The 26,979-nt window shown below is 45.3% G+C and overlaps 1 protein-coding gene across 1 annotated transcript in view; it reads left to right on the plus strand.

Moving 5' to 3' along the window:
* Positions 1-207: 207 nt before the first annotated feature.
* The window catches only part of TNFRSF1B (TNF receptor superfamily member 1B), a 239,165-nt gene continuing 212,393 nt past the window's right edge, over positions 208-26,979 (plus strand). Inside the window, exons 1-2 of the mRNA XM_085609936.1 lie at positions 208-1,184; positions 23,695-23,800. Of these exons, the coding sequence (XP_085466062.1) occupies positions 1,122-1,184; positions 23,695-23,800 (169 nt within the window). The 5' untranslated portion in view covers positions 208-1,121. The remainder of the gene's footprint in view (positions 1,185-23,694; positions 23,801-26,979) is intronic.

Here is a 26,979-nt window from a genome sequence, read left to right on the forward strand (position 1 = left end):
GACAGTCCCAGTCGTGTCTCCTGTTCTGGGCTGTCAGTCACCGCTTGTCTCTTGTTCTGGGCTGACAGTCCCAGCCGTGTCTCTTGTTCTGGGCTGTCAGTCCCAGCTGTCTCTTGTTCTGGGCTCGTCCGTTACATGGGAGCGCTGAGTGGGTGGTTTCCTCTCTGACAGACGCGCCGGTTCTGCTTTTTTCATTCGCAATGTTTTAGAAGAACCTGTTACCGGTTTTGCTGTTAGTCAGGCAGAGAGCTAGAAAGGGAAAGTATGGGGGGAAAGAGACGGCGAGGTCGGATAGAAAGCGGTAGATAGAAACAGAGGAGAGGTGACAAAGAAAACCATCCACGGAGAAATAGAAATACAGAGAGCCTGAAAGGGAAAGAGAGCGACAGGAAGAGAGGGCGAGAAAGTGAAAGAGAGAGAAAGGGGTGGACGAGAGATAGGGGGAAGGAAGAGTGTGGCAGAGAAAGAGAGCTAGGAGAGAGAGAGAAAGTTGGGAGAATATATAGAGAGAGAACAATACAAAGTAAAAGACTGGAAGCCAGATAGATAGGGGGAGAGTTGCGCAAAGTGTGGAGGGTTAATCCTGTCGTTATTCCTAGAAGAACACCAGTTAGACAGCATTCTTTGAGAAAGAGAGCGCTCGTACGCCTCACCAGTTTTAATATACATACTTTCATTGAAAGCGAGTGACAGGGCATAAGGGAGATACTCCACAGCGGAGGTGCCCACGCTCATAGACTGCAGTCGCTTCTCCTCTTCGGGTGAGACACCCCGAACGTGGGTTAGAGAGATAGAATCTCCCAGGGAAGGAGTCCTCAGGGTTAGAAACAGACCGTTCTTGAGACAGACCCTTCTCGCCAACTGACAATAATAATTCTCTGAGTGCGGAGACAGAACCCCTCCGATTCTAAGGCATATTTGGGGGTGCACACCCTAGTACCCGAAGGAGGCGGCGCGTTCAGCCCACAGACAGCTGAAGGAACTGGTGTCGCCTCAATCACTCCGAGAGACTAAGGGGAAGTGGAGAGCGAACCGCCGGGTGAGAGAGACGGCTGCCTTCAGGTGCTGGAGAGACGGTCCCTCGGCGCGGTGGTAAAGCAGTGGGGCAGACTGCCCCGAGGATGTCTCGGCTCCTGCTCCTCCTCTTCGTTCTCCTCTGCGCCGTCGAGGCGCGTGAATTCAGGGTGAGTGACGCGACGACCGGTCTCTATGCTAACCAGACACAGTCTAGCTGGTCTTACACATAACACTCGATAACTCCCCTCCGCCGCCCGTGCGCCTCTTCCCGCCTCACCTGTCCTGTCCCACCTACTCCCCTGGTCTTTCTCCTATCTCCTGTACCCTCCTGTCTCTTTCTTGATCCTCCTCTCTCACATTCTCTTTCCCCCTCTAAACTCCTCTCCATTGCCCCCCCATTGCCCTGCTCTCCCTGCCGCCCCTGCCTAATTCTCACCTCCCCACCCAACTCCCACCGAATCCGACCCTCTTCCTCCCCGCCTCTGCTTCCTCATCCCTCCCTATTGCTCCCATAATTCACCATGCCCCCCTGCTTTCCTGACACCCTCTTTCCTTCCACTAACTCCCCCACCTCTTGTTTTCTTTTGTTCAGTCTCCTGTCACTTGCTTCCTCCTTGCTGCTGAGGCTGCCTTCCTGCCTCCACTCTCGAAGGCCCAATGCATTCTGGGATTCACAGACTTGTTCTTTTTTATTTAGAGTTAACTAACATAATTGCCCTTTGTGTTTGATCAAAACTTGGTTGAAAGTTTGTCATCCAAACTGACATTATAAAATTAGCAGGGGGCATTCCAAAACACGTATATCTGTCAAACCTTCACAGCAGTGAGGTTAAGCCAAAAAACCACTGTCAAAGCCAACAGGTCTGCCTTTTGGTTAATACATGTGTTTGGTAATATTTGGGAGATTTTGTGTGAGTTGTTAGTGTGTGATAAAAAGAAAATCCAATAATGAAGACAACGAAGAAAATGTTTGTGCTACAACGATGTGGAAACTAGAGGTAGGGCCCCTGTGCTGACCAGGCATTATCATCTGTGTTCATCTTTACATTCAGAGATGAGTATTTGAAAAGAGTGAGAAGATGACATTTGCATTGTAAATTGTGCACTTAAAGTCCTGCACAACAGAATGTTGGATGATAGTTACTCCGAACAAAGGGGCACTACTCATGTTGCGTCATTAATAAAGCTTATAGGTGCACACAGACCTTCACTTTGAGAAGAGAAAAAGCCCAAAGTCCAACATGTTATCATGACAGCAAAGTGAACCAAATGAACGCACAAGGCCCACACATGAAGAACAGTGCCTTTTAATGAGAGAGTAAGACATCCAAACTGCAAGAGTAAGACACCCAAACTGCAAGAGTAAGACATCCAAACTCCAAGAGTAAGACATCCAAACTGCAAGAGTAAGACATCCAAACTGCAAGAGTAAGACATCCAAACTCCAAGAGTAAGACATCCAAACTGCAAGAGTAAGACATCCAAACTGCAAGAGTAAGACATCCAAACTGCAAGAGTAAGACACCCAAACTGCAAGAGTAAGACATCCAAACTGCAAGAGTAAGACATCCAAACTGCAAGAGTAAGACATCCAAACTGCAAGAGTAAGACATCCAAACTGCAAGAGTAAGACACCCAAACTGCAAGAGTAAGACATCCAAACTCCAAGAGTACGACATCCAAACTCCAAGAGTAAGACATCCAAACTGCAAGAGTAAGACATCCAAACTGCAAGAGTAAGACATCCAAACTCCAAGAGTAAGACATCCAAACTGCAAGAGTAAGACACCCAAACTGCAAGAGTAAGACACCCAAAGTGCAAGAGTAAGACATCCAAACTACAAGAGTAAGACATCCAAACTCCAAGAGTAAGACATCCAAACTGCAAGAGTAAGACATCCAAACTCCAAGAGTAAGACATCCAAACTCCAAGAGTAAGACACCCAAACTGCAAGAGTAAGACATCCAAACTGCAAGAGTAAGACATCCAAACTGCAAGAGTAAGACATCCAAACTGCAAGAGTAAGACATCCAAACTGCAAGAGTAAGACATCCAAACTGCAAGAGTAAGACATCCAAACTGCAAGAGTAAGACATCCAAACTCCAAGAGTAAGACACCCAAACTGCAAGAGTAAGACATCCAAACTGCAAGAGTAAGACATCCAAACTGCAAGAGTAAGACATCCAAACTGCAAGAGTAAGACATCCAAACTCCAAGAGTACGACATCCAAACTCCAAGAGTAAGACATCCAAACTGCAAGAGTAAGACATCCAAACTGCAAGAGTAAGACATCCAAACTCCAAGAGTACGACATCCAAACTTCCAAACTGCAAGAGTAAGACATCCAAACTGCAAGAGTAAGACATCCAAACTCCAAGAGTACGACATCCAAACTCCAAGAGTACGACATCCAAACTCCAAGAGTAAGACATCCAAACTGCAAGAGTAAGACATCCAAACTGCAAGAGTAAGACATCCAAACTCCAAGAGTACGACATCCAAACTCCAAGAGTACGACATCCAAACTCCAAGAGTAAGACATCCAAACTGCAAGAGTAAGACATCCAAACTGCAAGAGTAAGACATCCAAACTGCAACCAAGTCCTAAACAAAAAGCTCAGAAATCAACAATTCAAATGTGGTCGTGTCTGCGAGGTGAATCAAATAAACCACACTGGGTCTCACTTTGGACACAATGTCAGCAGTCTGACTAAAGGACTGTCTGATGTCCCCTTACCATCAAAAAAACATAAAGAGAACACAAATAGAACAATGTAAACATACTAAAAATGCCATGTGCTTACTGTACAGCACACCCAAACAAGCGCAAACCATAAACAAAACCAGCTAAAACCTAATGTCTGAAGGGGCTGACCAAAAGCCCTCTCTCTCTCTCTCTCTCTCTCTCTCTCTGTCCCTCTCTCTCAATCTCTCAATCTTTCCACTCCCCTTTTTAATATACTTTGTTTAGAATTGATAACCCGAGAGCTACCAGAAAGATGAAACTGTCTGTATCCAGATCTAAAAAGCGCTACAATCCCCGATGCTATGCTTAGGATGCAAGTGAGTACCACAGAGTATGTATGTGTTGCACTCTGAGTGTTTGCAAGGCACATGTTGCCAGGAAAAGCCCCACCTCAAGGTGCGTCACATGATGCATCGCCGGCCAGATCCAATGATCGCGAGTTAAGTGTCTCATATGCTTTAAATAACGTACACTATCATGGGTGCAACACTAGACTCAGCTAACCTATTACCCAACAATACACGTTCAAACCCAAAACGGTGCGAGGGAGAGAGGTGGGGGAGGGGGAAAGTTGAGTGTGTGCAAGCATGTGATGTGCGAAGGTGCATTGATTTGTTTTTCCCAACCTTCACATAAGTCCACGAAAATCCTGAAGTTTGCAACATTTTTGGTTTGGCAACTACAAGTGAGGCAATGTGAGGGACCCCACAATACAAAGGAACAGGGCTTCGTATAAGACTTTCAAGTCGTACGTTTTTCCCTTCGGACAGTTCACCAGTTGTACATTCAGACAACCAAAATTCAAATCCAAGGCTTATACGTCAACCTCTCGTAACCCCAATCCTGAATGAGTCAGAGGTGACAAAACACACCAAATGTCTTCATCTCAAAGCTCTCATCGAAACCAATCCAGATGGCATTACAATGAGCATTGGCTTGGGATTTTGGTTGGCTGAATGTACAACTGGTGAACTGGTGAGATATATTGTGGTTCCTCAGGGAAAAACCTACGACTTGATATTTTTGGTTTGGTTCATCTACACTAAAAATGAACTTTATGGTATCCATAGACTTGCTTAACATAAAACACTAAATTAAATGCTCTCCCGTAACACAATGGAACAAAGAAACACTATGGTTGTAGTTGGGCTGAACAGGTGCTGAAAATATACTTTGCAGAAAACTTTTGCTGCACTTTTACTCTGTGGTCATTGTTTATTGAAACAATTATATCTCAGAGACAGTATTCATAGCGATGAACATCTACATACACTTTCTAGTTGTGTGATGTTTTGGCGCAGAGAACGTGCCCGAGAACAATCTTAAGTTTTCAGAAGAAACATCCCCACCCCATAGTGCAAGCTTTTTGACTAGAGACATATGTGGATTTGCATTGTAACCGCAGCAAAGGCAAAACCATCAAATCTTTGCCTAGCCAGGGAAACAAGAGACAAGGGTGCCAGCCAATGAGGTGTGAGCTGAGCTTTAAAGCTAGTCCAACTGGTTGGGAATTTTGGCGGCTGGAAGGAACTTACAATAGAGGTGTCTTGCACTTTTTCTTATTTAATATTTACTCGTTCACTGTTTTATAGAACACAAACCTCACCAGATCGGGGGGTTCAGAGACTTGGTGTGCAAGTCCAGGCAGAGATCAGCCATAGCTGATTGACAGCACAGCAGAGCAGCTTTTCTACAGTAATTTGCTCATGCATTACAGAGGGCGAGAGGATTGCAGTGTACAGGAGGTATCAGGGGCCGCTCTAGGCTCATGGTCGCCCTATGCAGGGAGCGTAGGTAGGGGGCCCCGCCCGGAGGCCGCCAAATCCCTGCCAGGGGCCGCCACGAATATGTATTGTATCCGATTCCTCGTGGTGGCCCCTGGGGTTTGGCGGCCCTGTGCAGGGGCACAGCTTGCACATGCCTAAGGCCGCCCCTGGGAGGTATACAGTAGTGAACAAGAGATAAGTGCATAAGTAGTGGAAGATTCGTAAAGGACAGATGCAATGTCAGTCAGAATAAGAAGCAGCAGTTAGTGCACAGCACATTCATTCAACAAGCAGGGACCTGGGGGACATACAAGCTCAATAGCACAACACGAGAGCCTGTATTCAAGGGATCTGGCAGTGGGAAGGGGTGCATGTCGCGAGAATGGAATGTTTGAGGGCAAGGTAGGAGAGTTTGAACTTACAGGATGACACAGAACAGACTTGTGTGGAAACATACAACAGTGGTCATGAGGCAGCGAGCATTACAGTGAACGACAATAAAAGTGAATCGTGGAGGGCATATTGTATTGGGATTGTATTGTAATTGGATTTATATAGCGTTTACTGCCCCTTGTGAAGAGTTAAAGCGATCTGTGGCGAGTAGTACACTCCTCCAGAACCCAAGGTTAGTTGTTTATTTTGTGTTTTTTTGTAGGTTTAGTCTAGTGTTCTCATAAGAACCCCTTTTATGCTTTACTGCAGTTGCTTGTGGTGGAATCAGAACTTAAGGACTTATATGTGATCATTGGCATGGAGTGGGGGCAGCGGGGATATTAGTTCATGTGAATAATTGGTGGGGTGAATAAATACGGTAGACGAGGATTCTGGTTTTGATAGATTGCAGGCAAGTGATTAGCAGTTTGTGAGAAGGGGGGGTTATGGGCTATGGGTGGGGTTATGGGAACTCTTTCAAGAAGATATGGAAGAGGAGGTCAGATGGGGTGCAGGTTTGTTCAGGAGTTGGATAAAGGCATGCCATTTTGAATAGGAGTCAAATAAGGGAAGCATGGCATGTACAGGATGGCAGGTATTTGATGGCCATGATCAAAGTCATTGCATGGTGGATGTGTGGCACATATATGGTAGAAAGACTCCAGGAAGTTTAAATGCTGGGACCAGTCGGAGCCATTTTGGATTGTCCTTAGTTTAGCATGGCACAAGATGGAAGCTGGATGCAGCTTCTCTAACAGGGAAAGTGTATTGTCTCCATTCCTGAAGCTGGGGGTTGGAGACCCAGACACTGAATTGAGGGAGGATGGAGCAGGGTCACCCACTGAAATTCTTTATGTCCCTTTTATCAAGGGTTTTCTTCTTCTGCTATTTTGTGGATGGTAATGAAAAGGGCTTAAGACAGCAGATTCTGTTGTTAAAGGTGAGGAAGTTTCAAGGCAGGACCTGCCCTTTTTTAGGTCTCGGGACCATCCGGTCGGCAGACCGGAAGTCCGGAGATTTAATGACTTGGGAGCAGAGGGGCTTGAACCCGCCCCTCTTCTGCCCTGTTCTCCATTGGCTGGCCTCGTAAATGCTGGCCAGCCATTGGAGAAGAGGTCCCATCACTCCAATCCTGCCCCGTCCTTTTCGGATCGGGGGGCGTGTTTTTTGCGAAAAGTCTCAAGGAGGAGACAAGAGCAAAACACGCCCCCGAATCCGAAAAGGAGGCTGCCTTTCTCCGAGGCATCTGCTAATAATAATAATATAATACCGATATTTATATAGCGCGAACAGCTACCTCGCAAGGAGGTGTCCCGGCGCTGAGTAATCATTTTTTCCAGGCAAAAGATGGGCGGAGAAAAGGGGAGGGAGTGTTTAGTTATTCTGGGAAAAGAGCCAAGTCTTTAGCTGCCTCTTAAAACTGGCTTCCGTTGGAGCCAATTGGATGTTGGCCGGTAGAGCATTCCAGAGTATCGCCGTGCAGGCAGAGAAGGATCTGCCTCCGAGTCTGGCTCTCCTGGCGCGGGGGATAGAAAGCTGGTGTCGTGAATTAGAGCGCAAACATCTCTCCTGATAGTATCTGGGGAGTCTAAGCTTTAAATAGTTAGGACAGGTCCCCTTTTGGGCTCTAAACGCCAGAGTTAGAGCTTTAAACTTGATTCTGCAGGCTACAGGGAGCCAATGCAGATCGCGCAAGTGCGGAGAGACATGCTGTTTAAAAGGGATGTTTTTTAGCAGTCTCGCAGCCGCGTTCTGCACGATCTGCAATCGTTGCACCAGATATTTGGGTAGGCCAAGGTAGAGGCCGTTTGCGTAATCCAGTCTGGAAGTGACTGTAGCATGGACCACCGTCTTGCGACAGTCTTCAGGCAGAAGGGACAGAAATTTGCGTAGGTTTCTTAGTTTATGGAGACAGCACGCAGAGACCTGCTGTATGTGTGGAGAGAAGGAAAGACTCTCATCCCATCTTACTCCCAGATTTTTCGCATTGGTGCTGGGTAGAGGAGGGAAACCCATTTCGGAGGGCCACCACAGGCTAGGGGGGGGCCGAGTATGTTTGCCAAAGAAGATGACCTCCGTCTTACTCGCATTCAGTTTGAGTTTGTTTGTATTCATCCAATTGGCAACATCTCGCAAGCATCCCTTCATATTGCTGAAGGCTGCCTCTGAAACATCCGAGAAGGGGAAAATTAGTTGTGTGTCATCGGCGTATGAAATCGCCTTGACGCCCCATTTAGCAATAAGAGAAAAGAGTGGAGCCAGATAAATATTAAAAAGTAATGGACTGAGGGCCGAGCCCTGAGGGACACCACACCAGAGGGGTTTGGGTTTAGAAGAAAGGGGGCCCAAGGCTACTTTCTGGGTGCGATCAGTGAGATAAGATTGTAGCCAGCCCAGAGCCTTATCTTCCAGGCCTGAATTTTTTAGCCTTAGCAGTAGCCTCCCGTGATCCACAGTATCAAAAGCGGCAGATAGATCCAGGAGCACCAACATAGCCTGCTCTGCCTCGGAGAAAGGCGGTGGTGTCTTCTGGTGCCCTCGTCGTAGATTAGCTTTGAAATTCACTTACAGGGAGGGTCACTTTTCTTTGTGGCCCACGCCTATTTGATGTCCCAGTCAGAGCCTGAACAGCGATACGGACATTGACACCGGGTGACGCGGTGCGAGTACTTACGCTGTCATTTCACGTCTGAGGCCACACGAGCCCAACAGGTTAGATGCACAGGGGGGCCCCCACGCACATTTGTTGAACTGAAACATTTTCAATTATAATTATTCACAACAAAATTGTTCTTGTTTTTAATCCAGTGGCAGGTACTTGGGGCTTCTTTCATACTGTAACATTTATATAGCGTTTCCCTCCTCTATGCAGTGACGAAGCGCTCAAATTGCGAATTTCCTCCTAATTTCTATCTGCCATTGCAGCGCCTCGACATCAAGCATGTCCGCGCCACCTGAAAGCAAGCCATTCTCGTTACGGCTTCCAAGTGCCCATTTCTCTGCGCTTTTAACCTCAGCCGCACTTTTCTGAACCCTGCTGGGAGCTCATTAAGGTCATTAATTGACTGCGGATGCGGTAAACCATGCGATGGTCGCGGGGCCGAATTGCAACAAGTGAGGCCTCTCAGCGCTGTACAACAAGCTGCTATACAGGGCGTTCATAGACAAACGATGCCACGTGCAGGAGAGGGCTTGGCGTGTGCACACGCGTGTGCAGTGTGTTCGAAGAAGTGAACGTAGTGTGAACACACATTGTATACGTGGAGTCGTAGTTAACCGATATCAGGTACGGAGGGCCTGGCGTGTGCACAAGCGTACGCAGTGTGTCTGGAGACCGTGATCTCATGTATCTGTGAACTCGTGGTGCACCGATAACACGTCCGGCAGAGGGCCTGACGTCTGCACACGTATGCAGTGTGTCTGAAGAAGTGAACCTAGTGTGAACAACCCAGTCGATTTGTGGAGTCGCCGTGCACCGATACCACGTGCGGCAGACGGCCTGGCGTGTGCACAAGTGTGCCTGAAGAAGTGAACCAGATGTGAACACCCCAATGTATCTGTGGAGTCGCCGCGCACCGATACTACGTGCGGCAGACGGCCTGGCGTGTGCACAAGTGTGCCTGAAGAAGTGAACCTAGTGTGAACACCCCAATGTATCGGTGGAGTCGTCGTGCACCGATACCACGTGCGGCAGAGGGCCTAGCATGTGCACAAGTGTGCCTGAAGAAGTGAACCTAGTGTGAACACCCCAATGTATCTGTGGAGTCGTCGTACACCGATACCACGTGCGGCAGAGGGCCTAGCATGTGCACAAGTGTGCCTGAAGAAGTGAACCTAGTGTGAACACCCCAATGTATCTGTGGAGTCGTCGTGCACCGATACCACGTGCGGCAGAGGGCCTAGCATGTGCACAAGTGTGCCTGAAGAAGTGAACACCCCAATGTATCGGTGGAGTCGTCGTGCACCGATACCACGTGCGGCAGACGGCCTGGCGTGTGCACAAGTGTGCAGTGTGTCTGAAGTGGCGACAGTGCACAGATTCGTCGTGCAGATATCATAAATACAGGACCTGGGTGTTCGCAGCAGCGTGCGCCGTGTTTTCACGTGCATGTGTACATTATATGTCGGAGTGAAATACTGTACTTACCAACTGTAATTATTAGGATACTAAGCATGTACTTATAAAAACATGCGTGGCCCTTTCGAACACGCACGCCTTCTTCATGGACACATTAAACTCGGTGCACGGTATAAAACCAAGTGCTGTGTGCTTCATGTACAAACGGAGGCGCGGGTTGTCGAAGTGTTGGCGTGGGCTGTTTCTGAGAGAATAAAACACATTTATCACCACAGGGGCGCTGGGAGCCCAGAGCGTTTTGTGAACATGTATGTGTGAGACAAGAACAGACAGTCAGTACGCACCTCGTATCTGTCCGCTGGGGACCCACAACACACATGTGTCACAGACGACGCAACGTGTGTTTTTGTCAACAGGAGTGTTGTACATGGAATACTTTCGAGTAACGGGGTTTACTGCCCTGCAACCCTCACCATCTCTTCCACCGTACAGCGCTCTGACACGGCGATGGGCATGTTAGCGCTTTATTACACATAATAAGTAAAACAATATATATACATAGAAGTCTATCCGAGGGCAAGGTACTTAAGTACAGTACCGGGGCACCCCTCCCCTATTAAAACAAACCTAAAGGTGTCCTGTCTCATTTACAATGCAATGGTCTCGGCATTGGTAAAGTTAGAGCTATTGGCATTGCTCATGACATTATTTCTGTTTATGTTTTTGTTTTTAAAACATTTAAAGAAACGGCATTGTCATGAGCAATGCCAATAGCTCTAACTTTAACAATGCCGAGACCGTTGCATTGTAAATGCTTGTTCTTTCCATGATTGTGACTTAAGGAACGCTGATCGCAGCCAGGCAGGTGCAAAATATTCACACTTCATTGTGCCTGCGTATCGGATACTCTTCTTGAAGCCAGCATCATCTCCACCTACTGTGAGAGCCATCACCCTGCACAAATGCTACGACTGCATTGCAATCAGAAAATGACATTTGAAAATAAACCACCCCAAACTGTTTCCAGGACATTAGACAGTTGATCAACTTCCCATATTGGGAAAATGAGTATAAAAGTGGGACCCAAATCCCCCACTTTGTTCCAAGCAGCTTCACCGACTAAAGAAGGGAATGCTACACATTGTGCACAAAGGAGCTGCTCTGAGACCAGCGCTGTTTATTACAAGATAGTCAGTCGCCCAGAGTGAATCTCACCTGAAGTCTACTTAACGTGTTGGTGAAGATGTGGACCTGCCTATCACCTAGAAGCCTGCCTGCTCAGAGTTGGAAGGGGAGTGCCTTGCTTTGTAGGAGGATACTTCCAGGGGTAAACATCCTTTACAACAATGGGGCTTTTTTACAAGCCCCTTGCACTGCCTTTGCGTCACCTTTTATGTGATAGAAACTGACGCCCCGGAGGCGCAAGGAGCTTGTAAATAAGCCCCAAGGTTTTTTCCACACTGCCTTTACCGCACATGTTTGGACCACCTATATGACTTTACACCGCATGCCTTTACCTCGCATTTAAGGTAGGTTGGTGAGCATGGGCCCCACCCTCCCCATTGGGCCATATTATCAAGAACGGCGATAACATTATCGCCGCTTCAGCGGCTAGAAACTGGCGATAAGGGGCTTGATAATATGCCCTACAGAATTCTGATAGAAGCCCAGGTTTGATGTCCTTCACACCAGAACCTGGGCTTCTATTGGAATTCTCTAGGGTATATTATCAAGCCCTTTATCACCGCTTTAGCGACAATTTACTGCCGCTAATGCGGCGATAATGTTATCGCCATTCTGGATAATGTGGCCCATTGTTTTTAGATTTATTTAAACAATGCTTGATAATGGCACGCATTGTAAAAAAATATGCGTTCTAAAAAAATGAGGGGTAAAAAATGCGTTGTACAGGCATGCAAAGTATTCCCCTGCATTGTACCGTCATACAATCCTTCAAGGAGGATAAACCCAACCATGTTCTTGGTGTGTGAAGCATTCAGAAGAAGTCAATTGACATCAGGAGGGCAATTGATGCCTACCTAGTTGTGAGAGGTCACCCACTCTCCCAGTTTGGTTTTTGCTGTGAACTGTGTGAAGACAATTGCAAACCGGATGAGCAGCGTGCTGAAAAGCACCATCACATTGGATCCAGAGGGACTTGTCTAGGTGCTGTCTGAGTGTGGTTTACCCTGTGAAGATTGTCATCGCTGCTGTATTGGAGAACCTGTTTAAACAGTCCAGAGGGTGGTAAATGCCGAAGACAAACACCCGCTGATCAGGGGTGTCACACTCTTGATTTCAGCAGCCCGAGTGAGGAGAGAAGCATCTCTCCTTGGTCCCACACTGCTGCCTGAGGCATCTTCTGCATGAACATGACAATCTTGGCACCTTTTGTTGCACTGATTTGCCTCTCCGCAAACAGGTAACATGGGGCCTGAGAGTCGAAAGACTGCATCTTGAACTGTTAAGCCTCCCATTGGGGAGATCATTTTACTAGCGTGAACTATTTTTGGTCGAGATCAAGCAAATTGACCTATGGCTGGCCTAATATGGCAGTCGACCTGTGCCTGTTATTGCCTATGACCTGTTATATCCACTGGATACTATAGAGACTGTGACCACCATAGGAACTGGCCACGGATGATAAAGGTGACAGAATATCTGCCTTTACCCTTTAGGCAGGAACATCACACCCTGTACTGAACCTCCTAGAGTGTCTAGCGTTACATTTTGCTGTAATATTAAAATAGACTTCTTTTTGTAAATATAAGCACAGGGTTAGACAGTGAATTTTTGTGTCAGTTTTTTGGCTGTTGCGTTCTGAGTCTTTTCTTTTGACTGCTCAACCTCGCTAACCTGAGGGTTAAGTACAGAAAATATGCACTTGGCCTAGTTTTTTGAGCCATAGTGGAGGCCCTGTGATAGAGCCCAAGACACCAGAGACAAGCAACCCCTACCACCACAGTTGTGGCCCAGTATACCCGGCCTGTACTGCGCCCCCACTCCAGATTGGGGTCTGACATGGAGCAATATGTATATGACACAAATTGGTCATAGAGTCAATAACCTGAGAGAACAGCATAAGACTTAATACAATAAACTAGCAGTTCTTAACCTTTTGACTTCTGTGGACCCCCACTGAATCATTACTGGAAATCAGGGACCCCCACTGAGCCGTTATTAGTAGCTGGGGACCCTCAGCCGAAGCAGTTTCTAACATTTGAACTTCAAAACAATATTCAAAAATAGAAAAACAAGTATACATCAAACAAATACTTAATATTGAAATATTCTGATTAATTCACAAACAAATATATGAAAAGATTTCACATGTTCAATTTTGCATTTTTATTTGCATATACTTTATAAATTTTAATGTATTGATTTTAATAATATTTAACGTTGTAAGGCAGTCGCAGACGCCCTGAGTTGGCCTCCGGGATCCCCAGACGTCCTGGGACCACAGGTTATGAACCACTGTGTTAAACTAAAGATTGGGAGTCTGCCATAGGAAGTGTGCGATGAGCAGGAGCTTGTGATTAACACTGTCATGTGCAGATGTTCCTCTAGGAGCAGGTTCATGAAGGGAGATTTGAATCTGAAAAGAGGGGCCATTTTCATGTGACGATTGAGGGCTTTCAGGATTCTGGGAGCGCGCCCAGATCTGTGAAGCACGGTCCTTTTCCTGAAATGTGCAGTGGAATTAGATCCGTTGACTTTGCGAGAACAAGAGCCTCAAAATAAGGTTAAGCTCAGAGGTTGAACTCTGAGTGAGACATTTTGAAGTTTGGAGGTTCAGAGCTGCACAATTGAGACAATCAGCTTTCAAAGTGTAAACCGGAGCCATTTTAGTTAAGTTAGTGTTTGGGTATATGTTCCCATTTATTGCTATCGAGAAACCTGATTTCAGAATTTAGCATTGCTGAGAGTGGGGATAATATTTTTTTCAGGTAGGCCAGAGAGGTGGGAGGAGCCAAAGTCAAGACAAGAGATTGGACAGCCAGCTTAAATGAATGAATGAATAAAAAGAACGTATGAAGCACATGCTGATGCCCCAAGATGCAGATGACCATGGCTTGAATGTGATTATTTAAGCGGAGATTTGAGTCAAGCAGGAAGTCAAAGGATATAGCCAAGGAGGCAAATTTTGGGATAATACATGCTGATGTTAGGAATTCACCCTAAATAAGATTAGCAACTGCATCCTGTTTGGGTGTGAGAAAAATACATTTAGGGCCCTGTTTATATCTTGGCAGTATGGATACTCCGTTACCATTGCTTAGGGTTGGAATACTAGTTCCTCGTAATATTCTGACGCATGCATTAACAGCTGTTTACGCAAGGGTCTGATTCAGGAGTTTTGTTTTATTTAACTCCGCCGATAATTATCAGATGCGTAAAATAACCTAAGTTTCATTAAATCTTGGGAGGTCAAACCTGCCGAAATTTAACAGGGGAAACATACAGTATGCATTGTATCATGCGGATTATGGTGCAATAAACACCGTAATCTGCATTGTATTCCCCATGAACTCATAATAGGTGTTTTTTGGACCATTATGTAGCCGGAGGGGGTTCTTCATCGCCATTGCCATGAAGTTCCCTGTCCCCCAAAATATTAATCGGGCCCATAATTCCACCTGATTTAGATGGGCAGATTTAGAGGTCAGTTTTCACAGCCCATCATCACCAGGAGAACCCTGGTGACAAGGGGCAGTGAAAAATACAAAATGCTCCCCTCGCCATGGCAGTGGTTTAAGAAATGACCTCCAGTTTTGCGGTCATTTCATAATTTGGTGGGCGGAGGTACAGTCAAGGCGACAGAGTAAATTACTCCAGTGCTTAGACTGCCAAACCTCCGTCTGCCAAATTATAAATTGGCCCCACTTTACGAAATTACCGTTAGTTAGGCGGTCATTTCATCATTTGGTGGTTGGAGGTGCAGTCAAGGCAAAAGAGTAAATCACTCTGTCGCCCTGACTGCCAAACCTCCATCCGCCAAATCCTAAATTGGGCCTATAATCTTTAGTGCATTGCTTTTTTAAAATTTTTTTTACTCCATCTATTTGTGGATGTTCGAAGGTATGGATTGTATGCCAGCGATACAATTAGGGGAGTCTAGTTTGAGGCAAGCATGGGTGTCATCTGCATATTTATAGAACACAACACCAAGATCTTTAAGGAGTTAAGCTTTGGGTTGGTCCACCATGAAAACTGTGGTGGAAAGGACACATAGGGGGCCCTACAAGGCCCCTTGTGACCTCGGGCCATGGGATGCATGCAAGGGGGCACATGTTGTGCACCCTTGTGTGTATGCACCCCTTTCCCTGCGCAGCCCGGCCTGTGGCGCTCCCATTGCTTTGCCTTTTTAATAGGCACCGCCGTGGGACTGCCAAAAGCACTGCCCACCAGACATGTGGAAACTCCGAATCTGGCAGGTGCTGTTCACACAGTTTTGGCAGTGTGGTAGTGGGGCATTGGTGTGGTGGTCCTGCTGCCACACTGCCAAAGTCGTAATTAGGCCCTCAGGGCCTCATTACAACTTTGGCGGTGTAGGAGCGGGTTCCCACGCCAGCGCACTGCTCCCCCACCACCAAAGTCATGCTGACACTGACAGGCAGATTCCAGGTTTCCTCGTGTTTGGCAGGTGGTGCTTTGGCGGTCCCACGGTGGTGCCTATTAAAAAGGCACAGCAATGGTAGTGCCAAAGGCCGTTCCACTACAGCATGGACTGTGCAGTCCATGCTGTGGAGGAAAGGGGTGCATGCACACAGGGACGCACAACATGTGGCCCCTGCAGGCAGCCCATGGCCCGATGACAATAGGGCCCCCTTCGTTTCCTCACAGCCACAGCTTTCATGGCAGGTTCACCACCATGAAAACTGTGGCGGTGAGGAAACTCAGAAAATGCTCAGCTGTGCCGCAGCAGCATCGCCAGCATATTACCGCCTCTCACCGCCACGCTACTGCCGCAAGATCCATGATCCCATGCGGTTGCGGTGGGCCTGTGGTGGTCCCACCGCTGTAATCGTAATACGGAGGTTGGACTGCATGTCTGGCTCTCTCCAGAGATCACCACCACAGGTTTGGCGGTCCGATGGATCGCGAAACTCGTAATCAGCCCCTAAGAGTTTGTAAATATTGATGTAAGGCAGTCTGGATGAAAGATCTTGGTCTTGGTGAGTGCGGACATGATGGTGTTGATTACCTCTGCCATGGATATGTCTTTTTCAATTCATCCAAGTCTGAATGCAATAGGCTGGCGAGGAGTTTTGATGTTAAGATTTTATTTTCAGCTGTGCTTTGGGCTTTCTTCTTGAGACAAGTATTTAAATAGTAATTTAGAACATAAGCTATTTCATTATCTTATGTTAATAATTCATTGATGTCAAAACCTAATGCAGTAATATTTGATTTAGTTGTACGTATAATTTTCTAGTATGTTCCCTGCCTTATAAATGCTGTATAGTTTCTGCGCTGCTGTAAGACTAAAAGCAATACTACTCTTTTACTTAAAATTGTAATAAGCTAATTTATAGTTGAGGGACAGTGCTCAGCGCAGTTTTATGCAAATTTTTAAACATTTTTTCCAGATCCACTAATTCTTGTTTATTTTCTGCAGTTAGTAGTTACTATTGAAGGAATGGAATTTGACCTTTGCATCTTCGTGCTATCTTACCAACTGCAGGCCACTCCACCAAAGTTCAGTAGAGTCTACAAGTTGCTGGACCTGGGGTGACTTGCAATGAGTCACCACTAAGGGCTACCAGCCTAGCGGTCAAGGTTTTTTCCACTTCTGCAGGTAGTACACCCATCTATACCCTCAGTATGGGTGGCGTCTTAATTATTCATTACAGCAGTTACCCGCCTCAGTAGAAATGTGAAACATCCCAGATCTCTTTACTTTCGTATGTACATTTTATATGATGAAAACAGCTGGTATCGCTATGTAAATCGGAGGATTACACCCAGAATTACCAATTGCACCTCCTTCCCCCTCAGCAGAAAGTCCTAATTTCTTAGTGGACCTTCAAGGCCCAACTCATGGGGCCTAATTTTCTGCATCCCCAGAATTACCGGTTACCCTGTTATTGATAACATGAGGTGAGGAAATATCGACTCATTTCATGAGCTGCCCATCATGAGACACTGGGGCATGACTTTGCACTTCTGATCTAGGGAGGACTGGTGTTGCCCAACACTTGGATGGACCCAAGTTGTACATTAAGGGGCATTATCTCCAGATCTGAAGTTGTGCCTCACCATTTACTATTCACTATCCCGAGAGGCTGTTCTGGGGATGTTTACTCCACTTGGGATGCATGAAAGCTCCCTTTGCAGAGTGGAGAGTAGGCAGAGGTGTTACCCTACTAGTGCAAGTAGGCCTCCAAGGCTGTAAGATTGAGAAATAGCAGTTTGATTCTATATATTCGCCCTAACGTTTGAGCAAACCTGGCTTTCTTGAGGCTTCTGGTTACCTATTACATTTTGCCCTGCTATGCAAGTGGTTCATTGTAAATACTTCTCTTGAGTATGGCACGGCATGTTTGCTGGCAGGTGCTTGATAGCTGGTTTCCATGTCTACAAACTTAAATGAAGCCTTTTAGATTTATACAGAATATGTCATATCACTTCAAGATATTTAATACACGGTGCAGGAAGTGCACCCTCTCGGGCCTACCCATATGTAACACAAAACTGCAAAAGATAAAGTAAACCCATTCAAAAAACAGCCAGTGTTAAGGGGAGGATGATTCATATGAAATGATGTAAATTCTTTAAAAAGATTGAGGATCTTATTTAGAGTTTGACTGATGACAAACTCCATCACAAACATGAAGGATAGATAAGTACATTATAGCATATAACATCAAATACACCAGATGGAATATATTAAACGCTGTAACAGAATATCCTGTCCACCAAAATCTAGGGCACTTCATGTAACAAAAATATAAACTTATGTACACTTAACTATGTTTACTCTTGTTTTCCTTTATTTGCAGAGCACAGGGAATGGGCAATTTGACTGTGTTCAGCAGTTCATGTTCTTTTTAACAGTGCACAATGTTTTTTTTATGAACAAGGGGGAACTGAGAACCAGTCACTATGTGAAAAATAAGTTCTTATTGCATATTAAAAGCTTCACTGCATGTGATAAGTTTCACTTCGGTATCCCATGCAGCCTCAACAAGGAACATGACAAACTCCTTCATTCCACAATAACATGGACAGTGTATTTCAGTTGCCCAGGCAAAATGGGCATTTACATCATGGAGTGCTCGACAGTCACTAAAAAAGCTTTTGGTTCAGTAATTGTGTTCAACCGCGAGGTGGCATCTTAAGCCTGCTGCCTTACCTCTTCTTATAGCAAATACAAGATGATGGATGGAGTACTGCAACTTTTCAAACGCTCACTCCCAGTCAAGAGATCTAGGTTAAATCCATTGTTCTTTTCCTCACCGTACCACCCCAGTTTGGACCCAGCCATGTGCAAATCAGTCTTGATTTTGCTCCCATTGGGAACAGTCCAGCCCGAACTGCCAGTCCAGGTCCTCCCTGGAAGGGAAACAAGCATCCTGGGACCGGTTTCGGGGTGTCAGCCAGGCTAGCTAGAATCCAGTGGTACAGCGAGCAAGGGACCCACATTTGACCATACCTTTGGCCACTTAGGGTAAACATAGCAAACACAACAAGATGATGAATGGAGTGCTAAAACATTTCAATCATCCACCCCAGTCAAGAGATGTGGGTTACATCCATCGTTCTTTCGCTGACCATGCCACCCAGTTTGGACCCAGCCATATGCAAATCAGTCTTGCACCTGCTCGCCATGGGAACAGTCCAGCCCAAACTGCCAGGCCAGGTCATGCCCAGATGTGGGTCTCACGCTCACCATGCCACAGGAGTCAAGTTAGCCTGGTTGATGAGGGGTGATACCCTGAAACTGGTCCCAGGATGCTTGTTTTGGGGTCAAGGGAGGACCTGACCTGGCAGTTCAGGCTTGACTGTTCCTTTGGGGGCAGGGTCAAGACTGATTTGCATATGGCTGAGTCTTAACTGAAACAGTATGGTGGGCAAAAAAGCAAAGGCTTTAGACCCAGATGTCTGTACTGAGTTGAATGTTTGACAATGTTTCAGCATTTCGTCCATCAATTGTTCCTTTTGCAATTCTCACCCTAAGTGGAAAGGATATGCCCAGACGTTTGTCCCATGCTCACCATGCCACTGGATTCAGGCAAGCCTGGATGATACCCTGAAACCGGTCCCAGGATGCTTGTTTATGGTCAAGGGAGGTTCCCATGAGACACAGGGTCAAGACTGATTTGTATATGGCTGGATCTAAACTGGAATGGCATGGTGATCTAAGAACGATTGATTTCGGCCCAGATCTCTATAGTAGGGTGAATGTTTGCCATTGTTTCTGGTACTCTTCATTGATGCAGGTCCAAAGTTCTTCTAACCACTTCACTGACAACATTCCTCATCTTTTCTACAGCAACTAAGTGACATGTCAGCTCCAGAGGTTCCAAGGTTTAAACCTTGTTGCAGATGGTGCAAGAAGGTTTCCTATTCCTTAGTGCATCTGATGTTTTTTGGGGAGTGTGAGGTCAAGCCATTTTTGGACAAGGCCGATAGGGACAGGCCGTAGTTTTGAGCTTCTCCATTAGGTAAAGCCTAAGACAGAAAATATTTGCTCACACACAAATGAGAAATCCTCTTCTTCTTCGAGATAATCAACCCACACCTGGGACCATATGGAGTCTTGACGTCGTTTTCTACCGCCGGGCTGTTTCTTGTCATTGGACCTCATTTTCCACCTTCCATGTTTGACCCTGCGCAGGTTGAAATCTTTGTGTTACCTATACTGTATCTATTCATGACAGCTCAGTTACCCAAGGATGAACCTGAACCTGTGGACTTGGTCATTCCAGCCGCTACAACCCTAGTGCCTAGACAGGCTCTGGCTTCAGTACTGTGAAGAAGACGTTAGTGCACTCGAAGGTGGCTTCCCCTGTGCATCACCTATCCTCAGAGCTGCTGTCACTGCCACCCTCTAAGTCCTTGAAGCTGGCTGATATGCGAGTGTCAAAAGAGAAAGTTAAGGCCTGTTTTGATGATGAGCCCTTGGCACAGCCTCTTCCCAGACACCTAACTGGATGGAAGAAACGTTTGTGTTCCACCCCCATTCTCATGCCTTGATTGGCAAGGATTATGGTGATGACTCAAAGGCTAATAACCTCTTCCCCTTTATAATACTGACCATTCAACATGGGCATAACAGTTGACTCTACTCTCTGCAGAAGAACAGCTCTAAAGTGCCAGAGCCTTTTCTATGCCGCACTTCTATCAGGGCAGGGGTGGATTTAAGGGATGCCATCATCAACCAATAACAGCAGCAGATCCAGTCCATGCCATCTTCTATTGCTTCTTCTACCTCAATTCCTCTCTAATTCTCCCTTCTTAAGCTACCTTCTTCTGGCTAAGTGGAGGATCTCTCATTTTTCTGGCAGTTGGGAGAGAGTCACAACAGATTGTTAAATCATCCTTCTAATCTACAAGGGCTACACCCAACACTTCCTGGCGCTTCCTCTGGACTGCCCTCATTGCACTGGGACCTGCTCTTCAGCACACGCTTGGAGTCTGGAGGCAGAAATTCTTGGCCTGGTGAGCAATGGGGTCACGGTGATGGTGCCTCTAGAGGAAAGGGGCAGGGGATTCTACATCCTTTACATCTTGATTCCCAGGAAGGACAGAGGTCTGAGAGCCATTCTACATCTCTGCCTCTTGAATCTGTTCATTTGACATGTTCAAGATGTAGCCCTTGAGCAAAGTCCTGCTGGCGCTCTGTGGGTGGGATTGGCTGGCATCTCTGGACCCTCAAGATGCCTATTTTCATCTACCAATCATTCCTGCTCTCAAACATTACCTGAGGAAAATCCTTTCATGTCTGTCGAATTGCTAAATCCAGGTTGCAGTCTACCAGCAGAATTGCCATACTCATATTGAAAAATCTAGATTCCGCTTCAGATTTAGCTCCATATCCAGAAACCAAACATTTTTAATTTACTATCTAACTGCCCTGCTGCAAATCTGCCGGGCTCCAATCCCACCAAGTCTGTAATGTATCTGTCTCATTTAGAGGTGGGTAAACATGGCCTATCCTCAGCTCCCTTCCCTGCCATAAACCTTTGACTGACAGCCCTCCTGCCACAGATCCTTCAGTCAATGTATGTCAGAAGGTCTGGCTTACTGAGGGCAGTCTTTACAATGCATGTTTTCCTGTTTGGAACCTCCAGGAAAAGCTGGTGGACAAGAACAGGAGACAACAGAAATAACGAGACCACACACTGAAAGAAAACCCTCAAGTGCATCTAGCTCATGAGCTTTTGTTTTTCAGAAACAAACCCTTGCAACAGGAATCTCTTTCTGAAGAAAACGAAAAGTTGCCCTCAGAGCCAAAGCAACTCTGTGGCCAGACAGCAAACTGCTCGGCCTTCCCTGCACTGCAGCAGACCTCACAAAACAGATCCTGGTGCTTCCGGGGCGCGGCCTGCTAGGGTTTTAATAACTTTCTTAGACTTTTATAATGTACGTTTTTTCCCCTCCTTTTGTATTTAGGAAGCCACCTTAAATGAGAAAGAAATCAACTCGCAGTTCACCCATTGCCTTCCCGCTTGCTTCTGCTCTGGCAGTAGAGGGAGGATGGGCATTAAAAGCTCTGCTCATTTGCAGCTCTAATGAAAAACATGTTTTCCTTTTACGAAATATGTCAAGGGTGTAAGTCACATGAATATTTTCCGAACTTTACAAAAATATGATGTATGTGCACTAAGTTCAGAGTCAGGGTTAGTGCCGAGCAGGATGGTGGGCGGCAGGAAGAGGGCACCACAGCATCGCCTCTGATGCAAGCGAGGGACCTGATGTCACATCTACTACTAGGAATGTGCAGCACAACAAGCAAAGGAGGCCCCCTGCCTGCTAACTTGTGATTGATGCTCATAGATGGATCAGAAAGCAGTGATCATAATGAGTGTTCTAAAGTGCCATCTCGATGTGAGAGAACGGTTTGCATCCCAAGCCAAAGGCAGGGGCAGAATATGATGGTGAAGGGTGGTTAGTTCATAATAATGACTTCTGAAAGGATCATTAATGGTAGGGAAAGTTGCCATTGGACCTCTTAAAAAGCAAGGAGAAGGGGTTCCCCTCCCCTTGGTTTGGTAGTCTATGTTTGGAGTGAAGTGGATCACACGCCCTCCCAAGCACCGGTGCCACTGCACCTGCTGCAGTTTTCACAGCTATGCCCCTGAAAGTATGCCTAAACTGTGCGGTTGCCTACTACTTTTAATAAGTAATGCTGTTTGACATACAGCGAGTTATGACATTGTAGGGAGTAGGGACAGCAGCAGAAAATACTAAGCGAGTCACCTTCGGAATGGGTGGTGGACTCTTATTACTTCACAAAAATCAAGCTGTGGATATCAGCGTGTTATGCTGTCAGTTAATGCCCTCTTTCTGAATATGCCGATAAGAGTGGGCACATCACAGCTCCGGTGCAAACACAGCATCTGCTAAGCCCCCTGCTCAAACATGACAGGGCTTCTGTCCGTGTAGGCGCACTAGGCAGTCTCCTGAGGTGCCAAGTAATGCGGGTGATACATTTGAGGGCACTGTGCAATAAATAAATCTAATGCTCTTAGATCTGTTTTTGGAAGAGGGCTATTGGACTCCCAAAATGGAATTGTCTACAAAATGAGTAATTTGGTACAATGTCTGTCATTGAATGTGGTATGTATTATTACCCAAGGAACCTGAGTGATCCATAGTCGGGTGTGTCCGCAGAGGTTAAGAAGGGCCAGATCCATGTAATAGTTTCAGGACACTCATGTATTATAAATGTACATGGTAGGCATGCACTCATGGCCCTAAAGTGGACAATAGTGATGAATGATATAAGATTTTGCTGAATAAGTACTTGATGAGAGGAGACAGGGATTATCGCTGGTCAGCTAAAGGCGATTTTTCAGTTATAGGACTAGTTATCACTAAATAATGTTTTGGCAAACATAGCTAGAGCAGCACAATAAACAAAAGCAGCCTGATATCTTCTTAAACCTCTCAATTCAATTCTCAAAGAGATCCATGGTGCCCGGACAATTTGACAGGGCCAAAATTAACTTCGGCCCAAACTAAATTGGGTGAAGCAAAAAACACACTGTATGGTGAGAAACTGCCAAAACAAATTATGTTGAAAAAAGTCTTACCATGTATGATACCAGGACCTAGGTGAACATTGGACACTCATGAGACAAATAAATTGTACTCGAAGGACCAAATAATTGTATAAATAGCTCTAGAAGTGTGTGGTCATTGCAAGAGGATTTTTTTTGTGAAAGATTTTTATTTTCTTTGCAGCAGTACAAAATAACAGTTGTGTATACAATTTTCCCATTGCAAGAGGATTTTGAATCCTACGATTATGTTATATTAATTTAGCGAATGTGTATCACACTTGAATGGTTTAAAAGTAATTTATGAATTGAAATATGGCAAAGACATTTGCAAAAAGAATATTATATGTAACATATAAGTAAATCTGTTTACCTTTTTGTCTGAAGCCTATTTTCAATTTTCTTCTATAATCTTTTCAGGAATATACCCTACCGTATGAGCCAACGGTAGGGAACGAGTGTAAGGACCGTGACCTTGAATACTACAACAAGAAAGCCAGAATGTGCTGCAGCAAGTGCCCTCCAGGTAACACCACATAAGAGTTAAACCGATCAAAACCGAACTTGTATATATTTTCATATTTTTTAAAAGGTCAATTGAATTAAACTTAAAATAAGCCATAAATATTGTAATAATTACAATTAGGGATGCAATCTTTTAAATCATGTAAAAACTATTATTAATATTCAAAGGAAGCAACTTCTAGTGGTTCATCAAAAATGAAGCCATATTGTCTTCAACTAAACTCTCAACATTGTGAAGAAAAGATTTCAGGTATTTACAGTTGAACATGACATGGTTAACTCATTCCGTGCACTCTGCACAGTGACCACATTTCATGCTGCTCTTCAGAACTCTCAACCGTCTGCACCTGACGTCCATGGTAGGGCAAACTTTGAATCTCTTCCACACCAGCATTTTTCAGTGGACGATCGCTTGTAGGTGGGCAGCACTCTTGCATCCTCAGGAACAGCTCTGATTCCTATGGTGTCTATACATCGCTTATAGTTCAACTTGAAAAAGTGTATGTTGATGATTTATTGATTGTCAGTTCCTTGAAATACCAGATAGATAGAGTCTCTGCTGTAAATCGGGGCAAATCAGGACAAAGTAAACCAGATTACTCCGGCTTTTGTAGATTTCCTTTTTAGCTCTAACTGGATTGTCTCCAATGGGGGACTTTTCTTTATACCGAACAAAATATACCATATCATGGCCTCTGTCTCATTTATTGCTTTAATTGGGGATGGGAACCAGCTTTGTGAGCCATACATTACAACTGGGGTGATTTCACTACATAGGCTCTTACCAGGGAAGTCACACAGCCTCCACCAAATCGATTCTCAATAGCGCATTGGACTAGTTCTTCACAGTTGCTATTTTGCCCTTCAATGAAGGGCTCCATAACTTCCGGTCAACATTGAAACTCAAATATCTGTACATGGTTACTCTCTCAAGCTTGTATTTGTTTATATACCAGGATCCTTCGTATTTCCATTTTTGAAATGTAATGCTTTGACTTTTCTCCTAGTTTTATTGAGATCTGATATTCTTTAGCAAATTTGGCAAGGGTGTTCCTCATTCTTTAAAGCCGCGTGGTTGTATAAACCATTAAAAGGAGGTCTTCAGCTTGTATATTCTTATCATCTTTTTGTGAAAATGCGATACTCACAAAACTGATTTCTGCAGTTTTATCCCACTGAGCCAACTTTAAGCAAAAAGTGAATGCGTTCTCAACAATTTCCTTGAATATTAACATCACATTCAGTGATGGGCTTCTTACAGTTGCCTTAAAATAAGCACTTTACTGTTATTTGTTTTCAAGTCATCCAAGTGGACACACTTCACCTCTTGAAATCTGGTCAGATTGAATACAATTCTCCTTTTTAGGTCTCGCGCCTAGCGATGCAGTGCGCAATACTGCTCGCGCAGCAAGAGTCCTTTCGTCCGGTGTTCCAAAACGGAGCCTGGAATCGCACACGCTCGTGCGTGTGCTTTTCCTTTTGGCTTCCGTGATTGGCCTTTGCGCGCATGTGTTTCTGAAAGACGGCACGCAATAGGCCAAAGGCGGGTGTATTGCTCCGCCCATGGCGTATTGGTGTCTGTTACCCACACCAAAGGCCATGTGGTTTCAATTATTGTGCCCAGACACGGGTGCGATAATTGAAAACACATGTTCGCTGTGGTGTGCGCGCACACCACTTTCGGGCGTGTTTTTTTTTTTTACAATAGCGATCGCTTTCGCGATCGCTTTCAGTGCCGCTTTCTTTTGCTGCTGTTAGCCGTACTCTGCAAAAGTGTTGACTTGAAGACACTAATCTCACGTACATTTAAGGTGTTATTTCTACACGATTTGGAGTTTCTGCCTTAGTGATTTTGCTGGGTATCCTCACTGTCTCCGCTCGATACACAGCAGTTTCGAAGGTGATGCCTGGAGATGTTTGATGGATAGGTGAGCTGATGCAAAAAACAAGCATCGTCACTGAGCGACACCACGTCAGCAACAGTTTACTGTCGTCCTAGGTTTATCAAAAAGTGCATTTGGTTGATAAACTATGAGGAGTGAACTTTGAGATTATCACAAAGAGCACTTGAGCGATTCTTATGTTCACTGTACCTAAAAATGTATGATCTCTACTCAAGAGCGACATCTGCACAATAAAGCACACTTTTCATCATAACTATGTTTTTAGGCCCTCTTCATACATTGCTATGTTACTGTGTCATTCAAATTTTTGATCGGAAAAATATTTTGCCCACTACAGCATACAGTTATTGGTCAGCCCCTTCAGCTATTGAGGTATTTCACTGTGAGTGATAGCATTTTTCCCTTTCACAAGACGCTTATCTACACACAAAGTAGTGACAGCAGGTACAGGGTCCACCCTAGCAATGTGTGTTTTTAAGAAGATAAAAAATATTTTCCTCTTAGCCATTTTGTACTTTTCAAGATTGAGAAGGGCCTGGCAGCTTCCCAGTAAAGGAGTTTTGCAAAAACCATGACACTCCAAAACAAGCATTGACAAAGCCAAATGACTGTTGGCCAATGCCAGATCTATTGGCTTAACAGTGTATGTCATATATGTAACTGTTTTTTCAAGCACAGACACTTAAATAAGAAACACATTTCATAGCTCCTAACAATCAGGTACACTGTTTACACCACAAAGAGCATGACTATTTGATGCATCGAGTTTGTTTCACAAGACACTGTCACATTCATTTAGAGCCATTGTCGCACTGGCTACTACGGCAATCTAGGTGTGCCAGAAGGGCTGGTCTGACAGGGTATTGTGTGGGCTCGTTTGTGGCTGGGTGTAGGCCTGTTTTATGGTCTTGTGGGCCATCTTTACTGCTAATTTCCTATATATATTACCTCAATCATTGACATCAGCAAGCACAAATGCATGCATGCAATCCCCCATACCTTGCAAATACCTGTACAGAGCGTCTTTATCAGTTATACATTTTCCAATTTGCAACTCTGGGCCACTTTTTAAAGCTATCTGATTGGCTATTATTTTAGTGCTGGGCCTATTTTATGTCCCAATCCGACCCTGTATAGAGCAGTGCAGCAATAATAGAAATTTGTGTTAACCTGTTTAGCGTACATTTCTTCTCTTCCTGCTGATCTGGAGTATAAACATTTCACAAGAAGCTGGGACCTCCACACGCCTTTGGCCAATTGCGTACTAAAGCCAGAT

The sequence above is a fragment of the Triturus cristatus genome, chromosome 1_2, assembly GCF_964204655.1.
Source record: "Triturus cristatus chromosome 1_2, aTriCri1.1, whole genome shotgun sequence".
Classification (NCBI taxonomy): Eukaryota; Metazoa; Chordata; class Amphibia; order Caudata; family Salamandridae; genus Triturus; species Triturus cristatus.